The following is a 20169-nucleotide window of genomic DNA, read 5'->3' as shown; positions in this document are numbered from 1 at the left end:
AGTAATATATCTTAACAAAATATGTAAACATATATGTGGGACCATACCTTCCTGTCATATGCATAGTACCTAGTGAATGTTGGGCAGTACTCAGCGATAGATTGGGGCACTCCTGAATAAAATCCAGACAAGACTTTGGTCTTGATGGTATCACACAGATCACATGATAGCAAACCTGTGAAAGTTTGTGCTCTGTTGTAACACAGAGATCCAACAGCCTGTTCTCTGTGTTTCCTTGGCAGCAGAGACAAGACTTGGGGAGGCGGGGAAAAAAGCCAGTCATTCAATTAGTAAGTTTGTAACCAAAAACCCATCCATCTTTACTGGCAGGTGGCTGACTGAATTTCTATTATTAGCTGACAGGTGATGTCACAAAACCTGTCATGTAGCCAACCGGGGAATCCCCAGTGGAAGATAAATGAGAAAAGGGTCTGGGTTATAAATAAAGGTGCCCTCTGATTGACCTCTGTTCACTGTAGACCTGTGGCATATCTGACTAACTCTCTCCTCCCCACCCCACCCCCATCCTAGTCAGAATTAGGGCACTGGGTTCATACTGTGTAAATTATCTTCCCAGCGTGGCGTCTGGCTGTTCAGTCTGAAGTATGTGAATGTACTTAACCTTCAGTAACCTTTCCATTGTTTACTTTAGCGTATACATTTGTAGCTTCTGGCAAAAGGTAGGGATATCCTAGCGAGAGCATGTCAGGCCTCCTAGTAATGGAGTTTCAAGAGGTTGTATTCTTTTTTTTTTTTTTTTTTTTTTCCTGAAGGAAAAATAATTCTGGCAAGAGGAAGAATTTTTTTCTGTTTTTATTAACTGCACATTTGAACTATTGTAAATAAAGGGTCCTTCTTGAAACCACACTCCCTAGCATTGCAGGCCTTTTAAGGAAGCAGGCCCTGAGGTGCTAATTTCATGCAACTAGCAGCAAATTGGTCCATATAGGAGGCTGTGAAGGATGCCATGATGAAAATGTTGCTTTCAGACAGTTTTCTTTCAATTTTTTACAATCTACGGTGGCACCTATAAGGCAGGTGCTGCTCAGGCTTTTTTGTATGTTGAAAAATCACATATTACACTAGTTGACTAGACACAGAGGAGTATTTTTCTAGCCATCGCCAGTCAGCTGTATGGTCTTGTGTGCACAGCTTAAACACTTCAAATAATTGTCTGTTTCCTTCTTTTTAATTCTCTGTTGTTGTTGTTGTTTTGTTTTATAGTACTGAGTGCTTATGTAGGACTTGACAAAGTAACGAGACAGGATCCCTGTTTTAGGAAGTTTACAGTCAACTTAAACAGAATAGAAACAAAAAAATAAGCTACAAGGATGGATGTAAACAGTGTCAGAGAACAGCATAGCATTGAAAATCTAAACACCAGTGGGATGCAAGGAGAGATTTGAATGAGGAGCAAGTAGCAGCTTTGACACACAGACAAAAGGGTTTAGTTTCATGATTTCTACCTGGAAAAGTATTACTAATGAGAATACGTCTAATAATACGTTAACAGTATATATAAACATACATGAGAGACCATAACTTCCAGTCATTTGCACAGCACCTAGTACATGTTGGACAGTACTCACTATAAATTATAAATAACCTGTGTGTGTACACTGTATATATATGTATATATAACATACAAAAAAACTATGTTCAGAAAACATTATTGTGGTGGCAAAGTCAGGCACCCAAAAGTTAGGAAATGCTGGAGTTTACTTGCCTGTGCAGCCTTAGCCCAGACCCGTTGTGCGTATGCATTATGGTACAGTCTTTTAATTACATGATCATACTGTTTTTTTCCAAAGGACCCATTCCTCATTCAGTGCGCAGAAGGGACATTGATCACTTAGTGAGCAGCTATTCAATATTTTGTTTTCTCCTCCAGTTCAGTATTTTGTTCATTGTGTAGCCCAAGGCCTTATTTACTTCTCTGAATACAAAATTATTAATTTCCTCATAGGCTTTTCTATGTTACTCATCAGTATAATATCTGAGTGCTTCACAAGCATTAATTAACTTGTCTTCACAAAACCCCTGTGTGCTGAGGGTTATTATCCCATTTTACAGGGAGGAATTGAGACACAGAGAGATCATGGTCAAAAGTATCCACTAATATGAGGAGCCTAATTTGAGACACCTAGGACCTTGATTTTTCAGAGTATTTAGCATGATATAGCACTTAATATATTCAAAGCACAGCTCCCATTGACTGCAGTTGCAATCATGAGTCGACAGCACTTCTGCAAATCAAACCACAGGGTCTCATACCAAGTAAATGAAGAACACCTGTGGAAAGTTTTTGGTTTAAGTGACTTGCCTAGCAATACATAGGAACTGTGTGATACAGGCAAGGATAGAATCAAATTCCCAGGACAACATTCAGTGGCCTTAAGCATGAGACAGTTCTTTCTCTTACTGTAATCCCCTGCCTCATTGACGACATACCTTCCAACTTCTACTGTAAATGAGGCAAGGGTCCTACAGACAACAGTCTCCCTCACTACACAATGCTGATTCATCCCCAGAATATGTCAGTCCTGCGCACTAAATGAGGCAGGGGTCTTGTGGAAAAATTGTATGTGATCATGTAATTTAAGACTGTATCATAATCAGTACGCACAAGGGGCCAATTAAGTAGCACAGACAACCTTAATTCTGGCATTTCCTAACTTCTGAGTGCTTGAGTTTGCAACCTTAATAATAATGTTCTTTTAACATAAGATATTTTTGTGTGTAAATCCTGAGATTTTTTAAAAAGCAAACTGGAAAAAAAAAAAGTTCCAGCATGTGGTGTCCTATTGACACCCATGTGGTTCATCAGCGGTTGAAACCTTTAGATCCATCTAACAGACCTCTTGAGCTAATGGAATAACTGATAGCAATAGTAGGTTGTCATCCTCTATGTGACCAGCACTAGAGGGCGATGAGTTGTTTTGCCAGTTGGTTTCACAGATATTTGCCAACAGCAGAGGAATAATGAGATTCAGGAATCTTGGCCTCATTTCAGTCTCTGGAGAGAAATATGCTGTAGTGGGCACAGACTCTTCTGCCTTGACCCTCTCTGCCGCATTCCCTCTGCGCTGTTCCTGTCCCCTCTCTTCCCTACCCTTGGCTCCTTGTCCCAGTTCCATTCTTCTTATTCGGACAGTCTCAGTATCTTCACCTCAGGCTTCTCATCCTAGTATCAGTGTTGTTACCCAGACAGTCCACCCTTTAAACTCCCATCCCAGTCTCTTTCACCTCATCATTAATTCCTATTTCCTTGCCCAGCCAGTCCCAGTTTCACTTCTCCCAGTTCCTCATCCAGTCTGTCTCTCATCTCCTTTCCTCTGATATCCAGACACTTCCACATTCCCCATTCCCGCTAGCTGCCAGTCCCAGTCTCCCTCCCCCGGCTTCTCATCCAATCTCAGTGTCCCCGGACATGCAGCTCCTCTTCCCAGTCTCTTTGCCCAGCCAGTCCTAGCTATTCCCTCACACCGTCTTCATCATATGTCTCCCCCGCAACAACTTCTCTTCACCCCATTGATTCCCAGTCCCAGTTAGCTCCAGTCTCCCCCCATAATCCCTCAGACAACCAGTCCCCTGACCTGCTGATTCCCAGTCCTCTCACCCCTGTTTCCTTCTGGGTCTCAGTCCTAGTTTCTTTGCTCAGCAAGTCTTAATCTTCCCCCAACTGCCAGACCCTTCTCTCCCCCTATCAGCCTCCAACTGCAGTACTGCCCCTCCAAGCTCCTTGTCCCAGTCTACTACCCCTGCATCCTTCCTGGTCTGGGTCTTTTCCTTTCTGCACTCAGTTCAGGCAACTTCCCCATCTGCCTGGGCCCAGCAGGAGCATTGAGAGCACAGAAGAGCTGGACTTGCTGCTGTTTGTTCTAAGCCCAGACCCAGATCCAGCACAGCCCAGAGCAACTAGGAGCAGAAATTGCAGGGAAAGTCCCACCCAGCCCCAGACTGAAGCATGCTCAGTGCAGACAGGAACTTGGGGGAGTTAAACTGTGGTCTAGCAAGTCACTACTGAGCATGTGTAAACTGATTTTTTCAAAGGTTTAGGACTAGGGTGGACTTTCACAAAGGCAGCAAAAGACACACTGCTGACACAAAGATCGCCTCACGCCAGATTTAAAGTCCATGTTCCAAAGCATGAGTGCACTAAAGCTTCTGTAAAAATGCTTGCCAGATTTTTTTAAATGAATAAAACGATGTGTTTTCCCTTAGCTTTATTCCCAGAAACAACTAAACCATTTTGACCGAAACTTTGCAAACAAAAAATTCATCCCGAAGCAGATACCTGGTCTGAAAAATTTTAGCCCAAATGGTTAAAGTTTGGCAAAGTTATAAGCAGCTGAAAACAGGGTCTCGTAATAATGAGAAGTGTCGGGCAACCTTAATAATATGCAATTCTGTCTGCCCTGTCTACAATAACCATTGTTTTGAGTCAGGAGCTTAGATTTTTGTGCTATGAAGAATGTGTTTTGTACATTAACGCTCTTCAGAAACCATAAATTAACTGTTCAGTGGCCTACCAGTTGTTCTCTGTCCATTTTCTAGTTGACCAGGATCCACATCACACACATTTATGTTATTGTAGGCACTCCACAGCCTAACAGGCGCAGACACTGTAATGCGGTCACATCGCTAGAAGTGCTCCTGCCAGGTCAGAGTTGAAGCACACTGACAAAGTAGTTTCGGGAAGCTTGCATTCACTGTGCTGGTATTGCCATTTCTGTTGTACAACACATTTTTCAGCTGTTTGTTACCATTCATTTTTTTAAAACAGCCAGCAGGTAGAAATTTGACTTACAGGTTCTCAGCTGGGTATCTCGTTTTGCTTTCTGATTTTTTGAATAAGACATGTTTATATAAGGAAATACTATAAAACAGAGTATTATTATTTTATAATAAAAATATGGTGTATTTATGCAACCTATAAATACTGCAAATATATTTTAACTGCTCTCAGCTTTATTTTTTAGATCTGAATTAAGTTGTTCTTGCCCAGGGTGGGTTAGTTGCTTAATTGGCACTTAATAGCCCATCATGAGAGAAGCTTGAAATATAGCAGGTGAGGCAATATTGTATTTTATAGTAAATAGCAGGGGGCAATGCTAGGATGCTTACCTGGTTCTAGTATATTGACTCTAAAAATCTGTATAACTTAACTCAGAAATAGTTTTGGGTTTTTTCACTTTTCAGGGAAGTAATGTAGAATTTGCCTGGTGTCAATGGATACTTTGAGATGTAAGGTGGAGGGGGGAGGGGATGTGACAGCTGAATTATAGACTCATAGACTCCAGGACTGGAAGGGACCTCGAGAGGTCATCGAGTCCAGTCCCCTGCCCTCATGGCAGGACCAAATATTGTCTAGACCATCCCTAACAGACATTTATCTAACCTACTCTTAAATATCTCCAGAGATGGAGATTCCACAACTTCCCTAGGCAATCTAGTCCAGTGTTTAACTACCCTGACAGTTAGGAACTTTTTCCTAATGTCCAACCTAAATCTCCCTTGCTGCAGTTTAAGCCCGTTGCTTCTTGTTCTATCATTGGAGGCTAAGGTGAACAAGTTTTCTCCCTCCTCCTGATGACACCCTTTTAGATACCTGAAAACTGCTATCATGTCCCCTTTCAGTCTTCTCTTTTCCAAACTAAACAAACCCAATTCCTTCAGCCTTCCTTCATAGGTCATGTTCTCAAGACCTTTAATCATTCTTGTTGCTCTTCTCTGGACCCTCTCCAATTTCTCCACATCTTTCTTGAAATGCGGTGCCCAGAACTGGACACAATACTCCAGCTGAGGCCTGACCAGCGCAGAGTAAAGTGGAAGAATGACTTCTCGTGTCTTGTTTACAACACACCTGTTAATGCATCCCAGAATCATGTTTGCTTTTTTTGCAACAGTATCACACTGTTGACTCATATTAAGCTTGTGGTCCACTATGACCCCTAGATCTCTTTCTGCCATACTCCTTCCTAGACAGTCTCTTCCTATTCTGTATGTGTGAAACTGATTGTTCCTTCTTAAGTGGAGCACTTTGCATTTATCTTTATTGAACTTCATCCTGTTTACCTCAGACCATTTCTCCAATTTGTCCAGATCATTTTGAATTTTGACCCTGTCCTCCAAAGCAGTTGCAATCCCTCCCAGTTTGGTATCGTCCGCAAACTTAATAAGCGTACTTTCTATGCCAACATCTAAATCGTTGATGAAGATATTGAACAGAACCGGTCCCAAAACAGACCCCTGCGGAACCCCACTTGTTATACCTTTCCAGCAGGATTGGGAGCCATTAACAACTACTCTCTGAGTATGGTTATCCAGCCAGTTATGCACCCACCTTATAGTAGCCCTATCTAAATTGTACTTTCCTAGTTTATCTATAAGAATATCATGTGAGACCGTATCAAATGCCTTACTAAAGTCTAGGTATATCACATCCACCGCTTCTCCCTTATCCACAAGGCTCGTTATCCTATCAAAGAACGCTATCAGATTAGTTTGACACGATTTGTTCTTTACAAATCCATGCTGGCTATTCCTTATCACCTTACCACCTTCCAAGTGTTTGCAGATGATTTCTTTAATTACCTGCTCCATTATCTTCCCTGGCACAGAAGTTAAACTAACTGGTCTGTAGTTTCCTGGGTTGTTTTTATTTCCCTTTTTATAGATGGGCACTATATTTGCCCCCTTCCAGTCTTCTGGAATCTCCCCTGTCTCCCATGATTTCCCAAAAATAATAGCTAGAGGCTCAGATACCTCTTCTATTAACTCCTTGAGTATTCTAGGATGCATTTCATCAGGCCCTGGTGTCTTGCAGGCATCTAACTTTTCTAAGTGATTTTTTACTTGCTCTTTTTTTATTTTATCTTCCCGTAAGCATTCACTATATTAGACATTCCTTCAGACTTCTCAGTGAAGACCGAAACAAAGAAGTCATTAAGCATCTCTGCCATTTCCAAGTCTCCTGTTACTGTTTCCCCCTCCTTACTGAGCAGTGGGCCTACCCTGTCCTTGGTCTTCCTCTTGCTTCTAATGTATTGATAAAAAGTATTCTTGTTTTCCTTTATTCCCATAGCTAGTTTGAGTTCATTTTGTGCCTTTGCCTTTCTAATCTTGCCTCTGCATTCCTGTGTTATTTGCCTATATTCATCCTTTGTAATCTGACCTAGTTTCCATTTTTTATATGACGCCTTTTTATTTTGTAGGTCACGCAAGATCTTGTGGTTAAGCCAAGGTGGTCTTTTGCCACATTTTTTATCTTTCCTAACCATCGGAATAGCTTGCTTTTGGGCCCTTAATAGTGTTCCTTTGAAAAACTGCCAACTCTCCTCAGTTGTTTTTCCCCTCAGTCTTGATTCCCATGGGACCTTACCTATCAGTTCTCTGAGCTTACCAAAATCCGCCTTCCAGAAATCCATTGTCTCTATTCTGCTGTACTCCCTTCTACCCTTCCTTAGAATTGCAAACTCTATGATTTCATGATCACTTTCACCCAAGCTTCCTTCTACTTTCAAATTCTCAACAAGTTCCTCCCTATTTGTTAAAATCAAGTCTAGAACAGCTTCCCCCCTAGTAGCTTTTTCAACTTTCTGAAATAAAAAGTTGTCTGCAATGCAGTCCAGGAACTTATTGGATAGTCTGTGCCCCGTGGTGTTATTTTCCCAACATATATCTGGATAGTTGAAGTCCCCCATCACCACCAAATCTTGGGCTTTGGATGATTTTGTTAGTTGTTTGAAAAAAGCCTCATCCACCTCTTCCACCTGATTAGGTGGCCTGTAGTAGACTCCCAGCACGACATCACCCGTGTTTTTTACCCCTTTTAGCCTAACCCAGAGACTCTCAACACTTCCGTCTCCTATGTCCATCTCCACCTCAGTCCAAGTGTGTACATTTTTAATATATAAGGCAACACCTCCTCCCTTTTTCCCCTGTCTATCCTTCCTGAGCAAACTATACCCAGCCACACCAACATTCCAGTCGTGTGTATTATCCCACCAAGTTTCAGTAATGCCAACAATGTCATAATTGTATTTATTTATTAGCACTTCCAGTTCTTCCTGCTTATTACCCATACTTCTTGCATTTGTATATAGGCATCTAAGATACTGGTTTGATCTTGCCTCCCAGGTTTGCCCTGACCCTCCTTCCTCTCTGTCATTATAGCCCGTGCTCCCTCCTATTTCCAACCCATCTCCCAGGTCTTGTTCCCCACTTACCTGTGGGGTTTGCTCACCTGTCCCCGTCGAACCTAGTTTAAAGCCCTCCTTACTAGGTTAGCCAGTCTGTGCACAAATAAGACCTTTCCCCTCTTCGAAAGGTGAACGCCATCTGTGCCTAGCAGTCCTTCCTCGAATAGCATCCCGTGGTCGAGGAAGCCAAAGCCCTCCTGGCGACACCATCTTCGCAGCCAGGCATTCACCTCCACGATGCATCTGTCTCTGCCCGGGCCCCTACCTTCAACAGGAAGAATCGAAGAGAATACCACCTGCTCTCCAAACTCCTTAACCCGTACTCCCAGAGCCCTGTAGTCACTCTTGATCTGCTCAGTGTCACACCTCGCAGTATCATTTGTGCCCACATGGATGAGTAGCATGGGGTGGTAGTCAGAAGGCCGGATAATCCTCGACAATGCTTCTGTAACATCTCGGATACGGGCCCCTGGCAGGCAGCATACCTCCCGGGATGAACGGTCAGGGTGACAGATGGGTGTCTCCGTCCCCCTCAGCAGAGAGTCTCGATTTCTTTCATATAGTCTAAGGGTTTGTTGTGTATGCACATGGTGACTTTCATTAGTATTATTATTTAAATGTGTATTGCGGTAGCACCCGAAGGGTATGTCTACACTGCCAAAAAAAAATCCCGCAGCAGTGAGTCTCAGAGTCCAGATCAACTGACTCAGGCTCACGGGGCTCATGCCACAGGGCTAAAAATAGCAGTGTAAATGTTCAGGCACAGGCTGGAGCCTGGGCTCTGAGACCTTCCCCCCTCACTGGGTGTCAGAGTCCGCACTCCAGCCTGAGCAGTAACATCTACATTGCTCTTTTTAGCCTCATAGTGCAAGCTAGGCTCTGAGACTTGCTGCCACAAGGGTTGGGGTTTTTTTGCAGTGTAGATATACCCAAAGTTCCCAGTCAAATGTAACATTAATTGCACATGAGCTTTGTGTTGTATTTGTGTTTTGGTTTTCTTAATATATTAATGGGCTCAGTGATTTTTAAAAGCTTTTAGAACTTCATTACTATATGGACATAAACCAAATACAGTTGGGAAAGTTGAGAACCAAGGATAGCACCATTAGGACTAATGAAACAAGCTGTGCAAAGGTCCTCATGTTTCAGGAGCAGGAATTATTTCCGGATACTGGCAAGATGCAATACAGATGTGAATGAAGCAAACCGAAGCAAGGCATCCTTCAAGCAAGAGTGAGCTGCATCCATCAAGATGATGTGATTCCTAGGATTTGGGGCCAACTCTGACCCACTGTCCCTTCCCAGAAATCAGGACAGATTAACCCTGGCTGCCTCCTTCTGTTTTTTCTCCTAGCAGCGGTGTGCACATTTTTGTCATTTAGTCATTGAGCACATGTAGACAGGCCAGGCACTAGAAAGAGTTTACATGACAGACTGTAGCCAGCTAGCGGAAAACAGGAAATGCAAAGTTAAGGCTAAGTTAAGATTTTTTTTCTAAATATTCTAGAGTTCTATGTTTTTCCTTCTGGTGAATCTTGGTTTACAGCAATTATATTAAAGGATTTGATCCTGCAGGCCCCCCTCAGGTGATACTCCCGCTGAAGTCAATAGGATCCTGAGAATAGGGGGCATGGCAAATCAGATCCAAAGCTCATACATGGACTTGTATAGTCTCATCTAGCAGATTTCTAAAACTAAATTAGTTGGGAAAATATTCTAATATCTCATGCAGTGAAAATGTCTGTCTGGTATTAACGTTAAAAGGGTATCTGTAGGTTTACTTAAAAAGTACACTGTGCATGTATTCCATCACCAGCTTTGTATAATATCTTCAGTTAAGTGGGCCATATATAACTGCTCATTCTCATTGGAATAGAACTCTTCACAGAATGCTCTCTCTTTCCTTGTAATTATAGTAAGAATGTAGCCACTTAAGAAAGTGAAAGAGTGCCAGTGGTGCAAATGCTCTCCATCCCTCATTGAGATCTCAGTACAAATGCAGCTGCAGATGAAATGGGTGGCCTTGCAGAGTTACCTAATCTAGACATACACACTAAGCATGGGCATACCTTTTCCTTGAAATAAATAGTTCAGAGGAAGACATCTGCAGAATACTGTGAAAGTGCAGAGTGGAAGCAAAGAACTTCAATGTCCTTTCATACTGTACTTCGCAGATTGCTTTACCTATGTCCTTTCTTCAAGAGCTGAAGTGTATTGAAGTATATTCCACTCTCTGTGGTCATGTTTGATTGATGCGTAAAACCAAGGTCCTAACACTTGTTAAACTTTCTGTTGCTATTTTCACAAGATATGAGGTGTTAACCACAGTATCCTGTTCAAATTCTGTTTTTGGTAATTGCTTTCTTCTTAACTAAAGTTCCCTCTATATTTAAAAAAGGATACAGTATTCTTTCCATAGAGTATTTCTCTCATCCTATCTTATAGGTTGTGTAAGGTTGCTGTGCATTGTTAACTGGCTGCCACATTTCACCTCTGAGCTGCATTTCAGTGGTAGATGAAATTATGAAGTTCTCCTGATACAGTGTTTATGTATCAGTTTGAGTTAGTAAAGTAATCCTTCAGGGTGAAAGTTGCTATATAAATATTTGTATTGTGGTACTGATTATGTGTTGAAGTTATGTCATTTTATGAAGAGGGTACCCTCTGACCTATTATTTAAATTAAAGGTCCTCCTTTGCCTAGATGATTTCCATTCATGTTGCTTTAGGCAATGGACTAAATTCATAGTTCTAGAAAAGATGGGGGATAGTACAACACTGACTATACCAATCTCAGGGGATGCTCAGGAAGGCTGACATACTGACATGCATAGTGTGTAAGCAGAGTAGCAGACTCATTTTAAAATAGCTCTTTCTCCTTGATGATTGCTGCTTCCCTAGTACGTTGCTTGATATATCTAATATGTCTTTATTTTAAAACTGCCAGCTAATTCTGGTTCCCTACAAGGTCCACAGACTCCCCAGTCTACTGGTAGTAATTCCATGACAGAAGTGCCGGGCGACTTGAAGCCTCCAACACCAGCATCAACACCTCATGGACAGATGACTCCTATGCAGGGTGGCAGGTATTGAAAACTCAGTGCTTCATTTGACCTTTCTTGCCCTTGCTACATAGAGTAGAACAGTGTGCCATCAGGGTGTCGCTTGTATAAAGAAAAGCAGTATTCAGGGGTTTTGTTTGTTTGTTCTTTCCAAGGGCATCTTTGCATGGTCATTTTGCATCATAACATCTTGCTCTGCAACAAGTTGCAGCAACTATGGTTATCAGTGCTCTGCCTTCTATTCCCGTAATAATGTACATTTGGAAAAAACAGAATTCCTGAGTTGATAGTCAGTGCTTCAGTTGTCAGTGATACTTAACCTTAAAATTTGAGAACATGGGGATTTTTCTGAGTTGAAAGTGGGATCATGATCATCTTTATAATGGTCCTTTCCATCATAAACCATGTACATGTGCAGAACAAGGACTAAAACCCTGCTCCTTCGCTTCTAAACATATAGTCTCCTGCCCCTGAGCTAAAGGGAGAATTCTCTTAGTTATCAACTACCTGGTAACTGCAGGAGAACTGTTCTGTTCTATAGAGAAGGACCCTCGTGTTTTTATTAAGCAGCAGTCAGCCAGCCAAGGGCAACGTTCTTGTGCAGACACAGCGCCTTATCCTTCTGCCACTAAAGTCTATGACAAAAAACTCCCAGCAGCGTCAGTGGGACCAGGATTGAGATCTAGACCATCCACAACAAAATCATTCACAACTTCGCTTAATAATAGTCTCTTGTCTTCAGCTGTAATCGGTGCACAAGTTTTCGAAGAGATCTGACTATGTGGAGAGATAGAAGGGATAGTAGCAAACCTGTTTTAATGACCTCTCATTCAAACAGTTTGATTAATTATTTTCCCATTTGTAAAAGTATTCTCATTTGCCTTCAGAATAAACGTGGCAGTTCTCAGAACAACTCAGTTTTTCGAGCCCTGTTTATAAGGCCTTTATAAGAAAGCTAGCTGAAGCCACAAAGGTTGCTGCCGGTGCATAATATTGAATGGTATTGAGAAGGTAAATCAAGTGCTGCTGTTTATTCTTTGTCACAATACGAGAACAAGGGGACCCTGAGTGAAACTGAAAGATAATTATATTTAAAACTGATAAAAGGAAATACCTTTTTGACACAATATGTAATTAACGTGAAACTCATTTTCTCAGGGTATTGAGGCAAACAGTTGCTCTGGATTCCAAAAAGGTGGGAACTTTTATGTGACTAATGGCAATATGCACATTTACATTAGATTAGATAAAAAAATCCCTCATGCTTAAGGAAAAAGCTAGGGTAGGAAGAAACTTTTCCTGTGGGCAGGTTATTCCATAATTGTCTATTATGGCACTTCTTATGCCTTTCTCTGAAGCATCTGACACTGGCTACTAGCAAAGACTGGATACTGCACTAGAAGGACCATAGTCTGTTCTGGTATCACAATTTCTCGCATGTGTTCCTATAACATTAATGCCTCCATTTTGTCTGTCTGTTTAGAAACAGTGCAGTTAGTGTGCACGATCCCTTTTCTGATGTAAGTGATTCCGCATTCCCGAAGCGAAACTCCATGACGCCAAATGCACCATACCAGCAAGGGATGAACATGCCAGATATGATGGGAAGGATGCCCTATGAACCGAATAAGGACCCTTTTGGTGGGATAAGAAAAGGTATCTACTAAGTGGCAGTCTCAGTGTGTTCTTCCCTAGTTTTATCCAAGCAATGTATTTTGATTTGTCACGGTGTGCTTGGTGTGGCTCTTTTTGCATGCGCTCCCTGTCTCTTTGCATCATTGCCATCAGCAACATCATATCTCCACGGCAATAAAGGAAGTGTAACCACATCTCAGTTTTCTCTGGTCATTTTTCCCCCTCTCAAAGTTAAATTATATAAGTGTAAGATTCAGGCGTCAACGGAATCCCAGAATGGTTGTTCAGGAATACTACACAGTACTGTTTGTGACTGGACTATACCACTAAGGATCAGCGGGTTAAATTAGTTGGGCCTGGGGGTTTTTAATACTCTAGTAGCATCTTGGACTATAATAAACTATATTACAGCTTGGGATAGCATTTCTAATTGTTAGAGTAGGAAACTGGGAGTCAGAACTCAGAGGTGCTATCATGGTTCAACTGCAAATTCACTGTGCAGTTTTAAGCAAATCTCCTAACCTCTTTACCTCAGGTTACGCAGCTGTAAAATAGGTATACTTACCTGTGTAGCACACAGGAGTGTTGCAAGGTGTAATTAATTAATGTTTGTTAGACATTTTGAGATCCTGTGGTGAAAGGTGCCACGTAATTAGAAGTTTAGTGTTTTAGAAAGTTAAAAATGAGAATAACACTAAAGCTAACTCAGTCCCCAGGTACACTTCACTCAGAGTCTTTCCGTGAATTTTAAGGTATCTTAGGAAAGAATAATTTGAACTATTCTCCTACATGTTTGTGTATAGGAAAGGGGGAGGGTAGGAAGAGGTTCAGAGTTCATAAGAGCAGAAGAGGGAAGAGCAGATGATGGAGGTTTAAGAGTATGAAGTGGCAGCTGGAAGACGAGGTAACGGAGAGGAAAAGGACAGAGAGCAGGGAGAGGAGAAGAAGTGGTGATGCACTGGTGTCACTAGTTTAAAAAAAGAGAGAGAAAGTGATGCTGATGAGACCATTTGGAACAGCAGCTGGGTAGAGGCCTTATGTTTCCTTTAAATCCTGCACCTTTTGCCCTGGACCCTGGTACAGCAGAACTTCAGGGGAAATAACGTCCTTTCCAGCTTAAACTTATTTTGATTTCCACGATCATCTTGAGATCAGGTTGTTTACTGCACATACTCATTTATTTCTCATTTAGATTAAGTCACAAGTGAAAATTAGTTTTGTCATATCATCTCAGGCTTCTTGGAAAGATGATCATGTGTGATTCAGATCTGTTCCCTCACTCAGCTCTTTCTGCTGATGGTGTTTCTGCTTTTATAAAAGAATTTGGCAAGGTGATGATTGCATACAAAACCTGCGGAACAATTCCAGGGCTTCCTGTAGCATTTGTAAATACCCTCTTATCATGCATGTACCCAGTCTCTAGCTCCTGGAATTAATAGAACTACTTCTTGATCCTTTATTATAAGGGTGCCTAGTTCTCCCACCTATTATTCTTACCATTGCTTTAGTTACAAATCTGGCCTGCTCTAAGACAGCAAGTGACAGGAAGTGGAAAGCTTGGTTCTTGGAGAAGTCCTATTCTTCCTTTCCAAGATGAGCCTTTGCCTCCTTACCTTCACCCTCACTTCTGGTTTTTTTATGTCAGATATCTCAAACTAGAGAGGTGAGATGGGGCTACTTCATTGAATCCTTTGTTACTAAAAGTCATGGCTGGTGCTGACCAACTCTCTTCTTGGACCTTTAGAATTGTATCTACCTTGCCCGGAGGATACCTCCAGGATACAGGATCCTCTGCACAAACATCAACCCCATTTTGGGAAAAGGAAAGAAAACAGCCCTGTGGCTACGGAGTGCTAATTAAAGCCATGAGGCTAGCGCATAAGCCTTTCTGATATCTAGAGATTTGAGTCTGAGTCAACATTGTTGAGCTAAGAATAGCACGTGTGAACAGAGTCCAGTTTGAGTCTTTAGGACACCTGGGAAGAAGAAAGCTTTCAACCTGATGGGTTTAATTCTCTAACATGAGTTCCAAATACGATTTTTTTCATTAGACGTTATTTGATATTCTGACCACAAGGGCCACCTGGGGGGGGCGGCAAGTGGGGCAGTTTGCCCCGGGCTCCACAGGGGCCCCCATGAGAACGGCTCAGGCTCCCTCCCCAGCCCTGGCCTAACCCCACGTCCGCCCCTCTCCCGGAGCCTCAGCGCATCCAGGAGCGTCCCTGGACAGTGCTGCAGCGTGGCTCCGGCGAGGCATGAGCTCCTCCCCGCTCAGAGCTGCGTCGTAAGGGGGCGGGGCTGAGAGGTCCAGGCTGAGCGGAGGGAGCTCAGGCCCCGCTGGAGCTCATGGCACCACCTCCTTACCACGCAGCTCTGAGCGGGGATGAGGCAGGGCCGCCCAGAGGATTCAGGGTGCCTGGGGCAAAGCAATTTTGGGGGCCCCTTCCATAAAAAAAAGTTGCAATACTATAGAATACTGTATTCTCGTGGGGGCTCCTGTGGGGCCTGGGGCAAATTGCCTCACTTGCCTCCCCCTCTGGGCAGCCCTGGGACGAGCTCAGGCCCTGCAGGAGCCATGCTGCACCGCTGTTCAGGGACGCTTCTGGATGCGGTGCGCTGAGGCTCCGGGTGAGGGAGGAGCTGTGGGTAAGGGGCTGGGGCCAGGGGGGTTGGATAAGGGGCAGGGAGGACAGGGGACAGAGAATGGGGAAGTTGGATCGTGGGCATTCCAGGAGTCTGTCAGGACTCAGCGAGGGGATGGATAGGGGTCGGGGCAGTCAGGGGACAGGGAGCAGATGTGGGGTCCTGGGGTGGTGGTTGGGGGTGTCTCTGGGAGACAGTGAGGGGACAGGGAGCAGGATGGGTCAGGGATTCTGAGGGGGGCAGGTAGTCAGGGGGCAGGAAGTGGGTGGGGGTCGGATAGGAGGCAGGGCCAGGCTGTTTGGGAGGCACAGCTTTCCCTACCATAAAGCTCATTCAGCAGTTTGAGGCTTGCAGAAGAGCCAAGCTGTTAGCTTTTCCATTAGGGCTATTATCCCTTTCACTTCTCAAATGCCAAATTATAGTCTATATTTAATTTCAGTGCCATAGGGAGATTCATGTCAGGGAAGGGGAGCTTCATTTAAAATTAGCCACTGGGGGAAGGATCACATGAGAAGAGCAATATCCTACACCACCTACCTCCTTCCTAACCCTACCAAGGGAGACCCACCTCCCTTGCATTCCCTGAGGCTTCAGAGGGGTTAATTCATTGGTTCTCAAACTTTTGTACTGGTGACCCCTTTCACATAGCAAACCTCTGAGTGAAAACACTTTTTTATATATTTAACACTATTATAAATGCTGGAGGCAAAGCGGGGTTTGAGGTGGAGGCTGACAGCTCGCGACGCCCAGTAATAACCTCGTGACCCCCTGAGGGGTCCTGACCCCCAGTTTGAGAACCCCTGGGTTAATTTAAGCACCTTGTGTCCATTCACATGCATGTGCTATTTTGAGCATTTCAGTTTTCACAACATATGCTCATCCCAGATTCTGGAACAAGCTCAGATGCTCAGTTCGTGGACTATGTACATAAGCTATGCTAAAGACAAACCCACAGTAACAGTCTCCAGTTTGTGAGGGAGCCCATGGAGTCAGTCTCTAGGAAACAGATAAATGCATGGAGGTTAAGTCCATTAATGGCTATTAGCCAAGATGGGTAAGGAATGGTGTCCCTAGACTCTGTTTGTCAGAGGGATGGAGACGGATGGCAGAGAGAGATCACTTGATCATTACCTGTTACATTCACCCCCTCTGGGGCACTTGGCATTGGCCATTGTCAGTAGACAGGGTACTGGGCTGGATGGACCTTTGGTTTGACCCAGTATGGTGGTTCTTATGTTCTAACCTAAAGGAACCCAAAGTTATGGAGACAGATATGAATCAAGGAAACCAGCAGAGTATCAGACACCTGGAAAAATCTCTGACTGGATGGGCTCAGGCATTTGGTCACAAGCTGAGGTGGTTCAAAAGTTTTGGATTTTTTTTAAGCAGAATTTTTTTATTGTTTCTTTAAACAATCAAACACAGCAAGCAGCAAATATTTGGCCACATACTTCTGAAACCCCAAACCATGTTCAGGTTTTGGCAGACTAATTTCAGCTTTTCAATTAAAAAAAAACACAACAAATTTTGAAGGAAAGCAGACATTGCCCGTGATTTTGTTCTGCTTTTTAAAAAACCCTAGTTTTCGATCCAAAAAAAGTCTTGACGGAAAATATTTGTCCAACCCTTTTAATGAGCTTTAGTGCCTTTTAGCACTAGCTGATGCTGAGAACCAGTGATAACTTGTAAAGAAATTTTCTCAAAACTGGGTTTGTGCCAAGATGTGGAAGGTTTATTTTTCCCAGGGCCGCCTGTGGGAGGGGAGCAAGTGGGGCAATTTGCCCCGGGCCCCACTGGGGCCCCCACAAGAATATAGTATTGTATAGTATTGCAAAAAATTTTTATGGAAGGGGCCACCGAAATTGCTTTGCCCCAGGCCCCCTGAATCCTCTTGGTGGCTCTGCTGACCACCTTTCTGTTCCATCTTATCGATAGTGCTGGTTTATCTGCTTTCATCACTCTCCTAGAGCTTGTCAGACGCCTAATAATTCTGCATCGTAGAGTTAGGGCTTCAGGCGTTTTTTCAAATGATGTCATTTAACAGACCTTGGAAGCTCATCTTTGAACATCAAAAATAAAATGTTTAATTTGCAGTTCTTCCATTTTTGCTTATTATTGCAGTGCCTGGAAGCAGTGAGCCCTTTATGGCCCCTGGACAAATGCCCAATAGTGGAATACAGGATATCTATAACCAGACTCCATCTGGAGCAATGTCCACCATGAGCATGAGCCAGCGGCAGCAATTCTCTTATGGAGGTGGCTATGACAGGAGGTGAGTCAATCTTCAGCAAAGTTAGTGAAAATGATCCTGTCGTCTTCTCCTTTGCCCCATTGTCCTTTACAGAGAACCTTGCAGCCCTCGCTTCCTGCAGCTGCTTACGAAATCACTGGGAGTCAAGCCACAGGTAATGAGAGAGTCTAGGTTTTTGCCGAAATTAATAGGAAAAGAGTTGTCACACTTCAGAAGTCACTCAACCTACAGCTGATCAGCAAGTGGGTCTGCTTGACAGCTGCTTTTTGCAGGCTATTGTGTTGTGCTGTGATTTTTTAAAGTAGCACCTGTGTTAGTCCTCTTGCCCTGTTCATACCTAAATGGAAGAGCTTGCTTTTTTTTTTAATATATAAAAAACAAAATATGCATCTTAAAAATGTTTTCTTTGGTCTGTCGGTGACTAGAACTTCATTTGGAGCTTTCAGGGTCTATACTGTTCTGTAGGGACACTGCTCTTCAAGTGTGTGACCATAGTGATCCTCTGTACTGAGGTTCAGTGGCTGAAAGTTTAGATCCCTGTAGGTCCAAATTTCAGTGAAGTAAAACCAATTTTTCCCCCCTTTTCCTTACCCTGGGAAAGTGTTGTTTTTGTTTTTTTTAAATCCATAGAATCACTGATGTCTGATCATTGGGAGCAGACAGAAAGGTTTGGGAGTGTTTGGGTATACTGAGTTTTGCAGTATGTTTTGCAAGCTAGATCTGTAGAATCTTGTTTTTCCCATCGTTATGTTCAATTAGTTGTACAGTTTTGCTTCATTACTAACATTTCCTGATGACAGCCAATGCAGTGCACAGTATTGTCCTCCTAAGTTAATAGTAGGCTAGTTTTCACAATCCTAGGCTGAAGCAGTAGGGGAAGAATAACACAACTGTAGTCATTTTGTTGCTGTGTTGTCAGCCAGATTAAAGGTCCCAGCAGAGGTCTTAGGCCAGAAGAATCCTTTCCATTAAGTTGTACTGATTTAGCGATTTTGGAGAATAAGTGCTTTTTACAGAATGAGGTTTCCTTTGTCATTTTTAGGTCGGATCATGGGCTGGGTCCTGAAGGCAGTATGGGACCACCTGGTCAGAGCAATATGGTGCCTTCAAACAGTGACCCAAGCATGTACTCTCCTAATCGTTACCCTGGCCAGCAGAGGTGAACATTGATTTCTCTGTTTATAATATCTGCATTAACCAGATAATCCTAAATTCTAGCAGCTACTGATTGTGTGTAAACAGAATGTTCAGCAGCTTGTTGTGTTATTTGTTTGTGTTTTCCTATAGGGATTTTTCTGTTGGGTTTATTTTTGGGGTTGGGAGAGCTATTTGATTTTGTGTTTCCATAGAACTATAGATGTTAGAAAAGGAAATCACACAGTTTGGTGCCAATACAGGATGTACACGATGTTATATTCTCAAATAGTCCATTCTAGTTTTAAATTATTCAAACTTTGAGACTTATACAAACCCTGAGGCTCAGGTGGTGGCCATTCTATAGTCTAAGTAACATTAACACTTAAGGAGCATTTCCTGATATATAGCCTCCATTTTCCTTTGCCCAGTTTCATCTCATTACTCTGTTATATTACTTCAGACAACCCTAGACAATTCCTATCAGTTAAGTAGTTCTTTTGACATTGCTTAGATAACCTCTCTGTCTGGCTTGATTTTCGGAGATATTGAACACCTACCACACCCACAGAAGTCAGTGAGAGCTGTGGAGGTTCAGCACCTTGAAAATCAGGCCATGTTAGTTCTTTTAATTCTTTCTAAGTCAAATTCTGCAGCCCTTTCAACTTTTTTGTTCCTTTTTCCTGAATTGCCCTTGAACGTATTCTGGTGTCCAGAACTGCACTCAAAATTCTAGGTGTGTTCTCTTTCGTATTGTATGCAAAGGGACTGCTAACATCTTGGTCAGTGATAGGATGGTTTTGTGTACACTACCCATACTGAAATTGATATTTGTTGTGTTACCGTATCACACTGCAAGCTCAAATCCAATTTGCTATTCACCATCAGCGCCAGGTATTTATCATCCTTACTGCTTTCCATGTATTTCCCTTCAAATGATTTTCTGTTTCATTTAAAAAAAAAGAAAGAAAGAAATTAAAAGTATGCCCAGTTAAGCACTCAAAAAATCAAGAAGTGCCACAGGTAAGATTGTAAGTGCAACCTTAACTCTGTATTTTATGACACAATATTTCATTAACTGCTGTACTATTCCTCAAAAAAGAACAATATGTCATCATTGAGGCCATATGTAAATTGCAGGTTTTAAAAAAATTACATCATCATCACGGGTAAGTGTTGGAATTTCACAGGGTAGGCACTGCTGCAATATTTCCAACAGTAGGGAGGCAGAAGTGGTCATC

General features: G+C 42.7%; 1 protein-coding gene across 14 annotated transcripts in view; it reads left to right on the top strand.

Annotated features, from left to right (window-relative positions):
• The window catches only part of ARID1B (AT-rich interaction domain 1B), a 437302-nt gene that overhangs the window by 403325 nt on the left and 13808 nt on the right, over window positions 1-20169 (top strand). For 10 of the 14 annotated variants that reach the window (XM_050949391.1, XM_050949388.1, XM_050949385.1 and 7 more), the window contains 4 exons: window positions 11151-11289; window positions 12749-12921; window positions 17665-17815; window positions 18837-18953. In XM_050949391.1, the coding sequence (XP_050805348.1) occupies window positions 11151-11289; window positions 12749-12921; window positions 17665-17815; window positions 18837-18953 (580 nt within the window). The remainder of the gene's footprint in view (window positions 1-11150; window positions 11290-12748; window positions 12922-17664; window positions 17816-18836; window positions 18954-20169) is intronic. The other 4 variants (XM_050949394.1, XM_050949393.1, XM_050949392.1 and 1 more) reach the window with 1 other exon arrangement.

Source organism: Gopherus flavomarginatus, chromosome 4, assembly GCF_025201925.1.
Source record: "Gopherus flavomarginatus isolate rGopFla2 chromosome 4, rGopFla2.mat.asm, whole genome shotgun sequence".
Lineage (NCBI taxonomy): Eukaryota > Metazoa > Chordata > Testudines > Testudinidae > Gopherus > Gopherus flavomarginatus.
The sequence above is the reverse complement of the archived record's forward strand: the minus strand, read 5'-3'. Positions and strand labels throughout refer to the sequence as shown.